Source organism: Parasteatoda tepidariorum, chromosome 5 (assembly GCF_043381705.1).
Source record: "Parasteatoda tepidariorum isolate YZ-2023 chromosome 5, CAS_Ptep_4.0, whole genome shotgun sequence".
In the NCBI taxonomy this organism is placed as follows: domain Eukaryota; kingdom Metazoa; phylum Arthropoda; class Arachnida; order Araneae; family Theridiidae; genus Parasteatoda; species Parasteatoda tepidariorum.
The window spans coordinates 10241844-10249036 of NC_092208.1; the positions used below are offsets into that span (position 1 = coordinate 10241844).

The window sequence follows — 7193 nt, forward strand, 5'->3', positions numbered from 1 at the left end:
CAGCCGAATATGTCAGAGGAGACATTTAAGGCTATAGTCCACTTAGAAAGTGTTATAGACAAACTTTCTTACACATCTCTAAAGCAAACAACAACTGAATCTATTTTAAATGAAAGTGTAAAAAGTGTTTTTAGAATAAATATGGAATATTAAATCGATAACATGCAATTTTCGATAATTCGAATTTTTTCTCCTCTCCCTTCAAGTTTGACTATATATATATAGTTTAAAATCTCGTGTGATTTAGCTCTTTTAACTACTCAATTATATTCTAGTTTGGCGCTGTATGCGTCTCCAATTCTAGTTCCTGAACCATTATACGTTGCTTTCAACAAATCACTTTTAAAAATATTTTTTCTCCAATCAGTTTCAGATAACATTTCTTTTCTCATTATCATTCTACATGAGAAATAACAGCTGTTTATTGTCAGTTAGTCATTAGTTGAAAAAAACAAACAAAGATTTAATAAAATCAGAAAACAGTTTTATTTCGCAAAGCATCATTGTTTCAGCTCTTTTCCAAAGGTTTTTTTTAAAAACCATTTGAAATCGTAGAAATGATACAGACTAAACGAAAAATATTTCTACTATGCATTTTGCACACGTTCAACAATTGCATTTCTTCAAGTAAGACAGTGTTACTCATTTAATTTTTTTAAAAGCATATTTAAATCTATTTTTTATCTTACTTTCCTTCTGGCTCTTGTGTCAATCAATTTTAAGTTTATTAATAAATAATTTACTATTTGCATCAACAAACCATACTACTGGACAAAAAAAAAGCATTAAATAATTATTTTATAGTACCTCTACCTTGTAATTGCTTTATGTTGACTCCTCTCTTCTATACTTGTACCCAAAATACTTCAGATACTTAATGTTTGAATGTTATTTACGTTCCAGGCATACCAGGAGATGGAGCTATGCACAATCCTGATCTTTTTGAAGGAGACATTTTAGGTTTTGATCCCTATGTGAGTTCCAACTTGTATTTTAATTCGTACTGTAATGACTGACTCCTCACTGTTTCCCAGTTAAAATATAACTATGATAATCGTGATATCGCACAAAAGGGCGAGTGCATAATGCATGTAATTTAAGCAAATCACTAAAAAAACGGTGTAACAAATATTTTATTTGAAACCTTAAGTAAAATTTGACAACCTCAACATCAAGCGGGGGCCGCGGAAAGCCGCAAACCCGCTTCGCGGGTCGGCTGGCCACCTGCGGTGAATAAACCTAAACATCAAGGGCCGGATAAGCCTGGTATGTAGGGCACTGGACCCATGTCCAAGAGTTCGTGGGTTTGATCCCCACCGGCCGAAGACTCCCCAAGTAGTATGTAGTACTCGCCGAGTAAATTTTGACTGATGCACGTTAAATCTGTTGAGTCGTAAAGTCCTCCATGTTCCCATAACAAATTAATACCTCTGGGGGTACTGATCCAGGAGTTTTCTTGTCATTCTGGATTGAGTTCAAGATTAAAAGGCTACGGAGTTGAACATTAGTAGTCGTAAACCAAAAATTGGGTCGGCTGTTCAACGACGGATATTAAAAATAATACCTCAACATCGCAGGCCGGGATAGCTTGGCCTTAACTTAACGAACTTAAAGGACTTTTAGCATTTAATGACTTATCCTTTATAACACAATTTAGCATTTAATGACTTATCCTTTATAATACAATTTAACTCATTAGCAAAGATATTTTTTTTGCACATAAGATGCAATAAATTTAAAGGCAACATTTTCTTTTTTAAGAGATAAAGGAATGCTCAACTTTGTATTATCTGATACAGGAACCGATTTTTCTTTTTCAGGCCTTTTTTTACAATTATGAATAAATTGTAGAAATAAGCCCTTTCATGCAATAAGATATAATACGAACAATTTTACACAGAAACTGTTCGAAATAAATATTCAATTATATCATTACTATTACTGACTGGAGAAGAAAACAGTTACTTAAAATCGTTCTTTAGAAAGAACAGTAGAATTACCATTAGATTTAACTTTGTCCAATGGCCAATTTTTTTTGGTTTTCCTTGAGCCATGTAGGTCAAACGCACCATACCTCATAATTAGATGAGAATATAGAATTTATTTCCCTAGATTCAATATCTGCTGGATTATCTGCAGATTTAACATAATGCCATTTGTCATAAGATATGAAATCCAATATTTCACTAGTGCGATTACCTAGAAAAGTTTTCCACCGATGTTAGTTACTTTTTGCATGGAATTATTTTTGGATAAACAAATTTTATAATTGTGTGAAATCTCTTTTTTTTTTTTAATTCGTTTAAAAATTTCTCGAGATATAGTGAAATACACAAGTAAAATGAACATTGAGGGGTCCAAACATTCAAGCGCTCTCTTGACCAAACTATTGGGACGATATTTCCCAGATTGCGACAACCCTGCATATTTTGGGAGTCAGAAATTCGAATCCGTTGGGGAAAAAATATATGTCTATTCAGAGAAAGTACGCTTTTGTTTAATTTCGTATCTTAAAATACCACCTGCATTTACTCATTAGCATATTTGACCTCACCCCCTCCCTTGAGCCATTATGAGTGAGTACCAGAACGTGAAAATCCGATCATTAGATCAAAAGTTATTAAGAGTAATACGGGTTTTTTTTAAAATTTATTTGTGCACTGTACATATTTTGTTCTCTAAATACTCTAAGGGCGGAACAAAATCTGGAGAAGAATTAATATTTAATTTTATTCACCGTTGAATGTACATGTTTCGAGAAAAACCATTATCTATTTTACGTATTTTAAATAAGAACACAAATTTATAGTGTAGCAAAATTTAACCTTTATTTTCAAATCGTTTGTTTGGTGCATGATATCCTTCTTCGAACCTTGCACTACTAAACTCCATGCTCAATTTAGTTCGATAAGTTCCATATTATCCGTTCAATGTATTTTAGCGAGATAAAGTTAATAGTGTGTTCTTCTACCTTTTGATTTTTTTAAACATTCGTTTGTTACGGGCAGCGGAACTCTAATCCCGTTCGTATAACAAAATATCAATATTTTTTTTAGTTTGTTAGATAAATATTTCTAAAAACTTTTATATTCATATTTACCGCACCTTTTTAAATTTTCTTTTAACCGTCGTTGAACAGCCGACCCAATTTTTGTGTTTACGACTGCTAATGTTCAACTCCGCAGCCTTGTAATTTTGAACCCAATCCAGAGAAGACAAGAGAACTCCTGGATCAAGTATTGGAAGAAATTTTGCCTTCGTGGAGGATTTTTTTTAAGGAACTAACGCGCATTTGCGTTACATGGAGAGGAAGACCACGAAAACCTCCCACGGTTAGCCTGACGGCAAGGGAACGGGACGCTAACCCATGATCCGTCGACCACTGAGGATATCTCACGTCAGCACTGTGGTCGGTGCAAGCCGGATGCGGAATCCGTATCGACGAGCCGTCTCTGGAAGGCGAACGCTCTATCCCCTGAGCCATCGTGTCTCACCGTTTTACACTACAAAAAAAGGATGGAAGCATTAAAAAATTATGCGATTTTTTTCTACGCTATCGCTTGCCAGTTTCGTTGGATTTCCTATCGCCGACCCATGGTACTAACATAGGCTTTCTCCTGTTCTATTAGCGAATTAGGGATTTTAACAAACATAAGATTTGCCATGTGCAGAATATGGTAGTTTCCAAACATGACTGAAAAATAACATTTCAGGCACTCTGAAACATGAAAAAAATTATTCTTGTTACATTTCCTTGTACAGTAAACCTAAATTTCCTTTCAGGATAAAAATGCAGTTGTGGAAAAACACAGGATTTGGCCGAATGGAAAGATTCCTTACATTATAGATTTCGCTTTGAGTAAGAATGATTTTTAATTCTTCATTTCTGCTAACGCAAAACAGTAACATAATCTTGATGGTAACCATCAATAATTCCATCATGAACGATTATATTTCTGATGGTAACCAACATAATTAACCATCACCCCAATGTAGGAATTCGGACTGATTTATGATGGTCCATCATAAGAATAGCAACTTGTTTTGATGTTTGTTCATGTTAAATCATCGGAGGTTTCTATCAAAGTTTCTTAGAAATCAAATATTGGAACGATCATGAGCAACCGCCATCCCAATATAAGAATTCGAATTGATTTATGATGGGCCAACATAAGAATGCACTGTAAAAAATTTCGAGCTATGTTGCGCCAAATATGGCATTCATTTGCTGGCTACATAAATTGGCGTTTCGTTTTTCTATATATCGGTGCTTTCACTAGCTCCAAACAACGAGAGAAGGTTGCACCAAAAATGGGTATTTTGAAAGAACCTAACAGCAGCGGAAGGTTGCACTAAAAATCAGTGTTTTGAAGGGAACTAAAAGCGGAGGAAGGTTGCACCATTATTAAGTATTTTTAAAGCTCCAAAAAGGAGAGAAAGTTGGCATCATTATTAAATATTTATAAAGCACTCAAAAGCCGGAGGAGATTGCACGATGAATTGATATTTTATTAATCCCAAATTAGGAGGTTCTGTGTCATAAGTGGGTTATTTAATTAAACCAAATATGTATCAGTTACATAATAGTGTAACTCTTCCTTATTATTTGGCATGACATTTATCTAAATCAAATTTTAAAAAAAATTTTCAAATCAAATTTTTTTTCCATCTTTTTTTTTTAAAAAAAAATTACGCCCGCCATCGTCTTCTCAGACATAAGGCGTCTTGCAGTCCAATACAACACTGAAGTAGCTCCAGAAGGTGAGAGGGCTCGAAAGTCATCACAGAATAAATGGGCAAGTAGTCATGTCCGGTAATTATTCTAAGGCAAGCAACTTTCTCGGCCCTGGGAAGGAGGGAAAGGTGAGAGTGCTGCTGGTCATCAAGAAGGCTGGCCCAGGATTTTCCTTCAGCTAAGTCCCTAAGAGCAGATATTGTTCTGTGTCTGAATTTGCTCTTAAGAAGCCGCCTTGCATTTCTAAGGGGAACTGGCTGAGAAGGTGGGTGCAATGCTGAAGCCTCTCTAGCTAACATGTCAGCCCGTTCATTTCTGTATATGCCACAATGGCCAGGGATCCACTGGAGGACTACCTCTCTTCCAGAACAAAGAAGAGAGTCGATGAGTTGTTTACACTTAAATTCAAGTTCAGAGGGGTATGAGTTATATTCAGAAATGGTCTGAATAGCAGCCTGGCAAGAGATTGGCGAAGGCTATAACAGATTTAGCGTTTCCCAGGATGCACCACAAGGAGGTCTGCCATACTACACCCCAAAATATATATATATATATATATATTGAGATGGAGNGATTCCTTGTTCTTACAAAATGCTTTTTAATTATCAATTAGTTTCTGTCTAGTATTTCAATTATTTTTTATATTTTATTCTTTAAAACATTAATGGTACTTATTCTATAGCGTCTGTTTTTCTTTCTTCAAATTAAAAACTTCTTCAAAAGAATTTTAATATTTAAAATTGAAAATATTACGATTCACAAACAATATTTTATATGAAAGAGTAGACAAATATTGAACACCCCCCCCCCCCNNNGAACCCCCCCCCCCCCCAATATCTAATTAGAGAAACATTCCTACATTATTTGCATTTTCGTGGGGAAATAATAAATTTGACTTAAATTTAAAAATGTAAAAATACTTAGATCACTAAGAAATAATAATGAAAAAATGACCACATCCAGATCAATATTCAAGCATAATTTATTCATTTGTAATCACTTTGATATTTATATACATAGACAAGATGAAAATTTTTTATTCAAAATAATAATCTGAAAAGTTAAATATGTAGATTATTCTTTTCATACATATTACAGCATTCATAAGAAAAATACAAAATATTTACACAAAAATATGATAGATAAGTATGTTTTTGTTATTTACAGTTATAAAATTTGGGATTATCTGAAAATAATTTTCTATATTTTAATAAAGTAAAAAATTTCTTGATACGTATTAAAATATACAATTTAACTAAATTACTTTTTCAAAAACAAAATTTACTAATTAATAAAAAGATTAAAAATTTATTCAGTTGGGAAAAAAATTTAAGTTCTTGGTTAAGTTGTAAGAGCTTGGTTTCCTAGACTGGACAAATGTTTACTCTGTTGGGAAGATTTTATTCACTGATTACGATAGATAAAGTAAAATGCATAACTTGAACAAAAATTTATTAAACTAGAAATCTGTAAATAAGAAAAAAACAGATGTTTTTTGATCTGAGGGTATAGACCGTAACAACATAAAAGAAACACAGTCGTAAGGCATTTTCAGCTAAGCAGTATCAGATTCTAACTATATTCCTGAAACTAAGGACTTCAGATAAGAATTTTATGATTCAGATTTAAAAATGTATTAATGATCAGATGAAAGATGTTTAGGAATGACAACACTGCCATTCCCATATTTATATTCTGATAGAGGATAATAATCTAAAAGATTTTCTAGCGCTATTGTTTTAATTACATTAAATTTTTTTAGTTGATAACCTCTTATGTGAAAAACAAAACAAGATTTATAGAGATTACACACAAATAAAACTTTGGAACCTTTGCACAAAATAATAATAATTTTTCCAAACACAGATTCTTCATTTTCAAAACTTAAAACACACACATTCCTTGTTCATAAGCTATTCCTGATACTAGTACTTTTGAAGTTTGGAAAAACTGTTCAAAGCCTTCTAAAAATGCTGGTGATTTTGGCAGAATAAATATTTTTATCAATAGGTTTTGCATTGGTTATATCATTTTTTTTCTTAACTTCTAACTTTTTTTAATCATTTTTTTTCTTTCTAAACTTAAGTCGAAAGCAGGAAGTAATATTAAATCGCTTGCGCATCGGTCACTCTCGAATAACTCATAAACATCTTTTATTAAACGAACCTGCACCCGAATGTTCTCATTGTAGGGAACCGCTCACTATTAAACATATTTTAATCAAGTGTAACAAATTTAAAACACAGAGACAACGCCATTTTGGTAGCTGTAATCCAATATTGACTTTTTTAATTGGGGATAAACCACACAAAGACATTTTTAACTATTTAAGGGACATTGATTTTTACAAATCAATTTAGCTTTAACTTATAAAATAATGTTTCTTTTAAAACAAGTTGTAGGTGCGGTATGGCCAAAAGTGGCTTTTGCGCCAATAATTCTAAACAAACAAACAAAC

At 33.0% G+C, this 7193-nt stretch overlaps 1 protein-coding gene across 2 annotated transcripts in view; it reads left to right on the plus strand.

The window, feature by feature from the left end:
* The first annotated feature begins 431 nt into the window (after nucleotides 1–431).
* Nucleotides 432–7193, plus strand: part of LOC107440678 (astacin-like metalloprotease toxin 5) — a 30919-nt gene continuing 24157 nt past the window's right edge. Inside the window, exons 1-3 of one of the 2 annotated variants that reach the window (XM_016053661.3) lie at nucleotides 432–627; nucleotides 904–974; nucleotides 3784–3859. In XM_016053661.3, coding sequence (XP_015909147.1) covers nucleotides 558–627; nucleotides 904–974; nucleotides 3784–3859 — 217 coding nt within the window. In that variant the 5' untranslated portion in view covers nucleotides 432–557. The remainder of the gene's footprint in view (nucleotides 628–903; nucleotides 975–3783; nucleotides 3860–7193) is intronic. The other variant, XM_016053660.3, reaches the window with a different exon arrangement.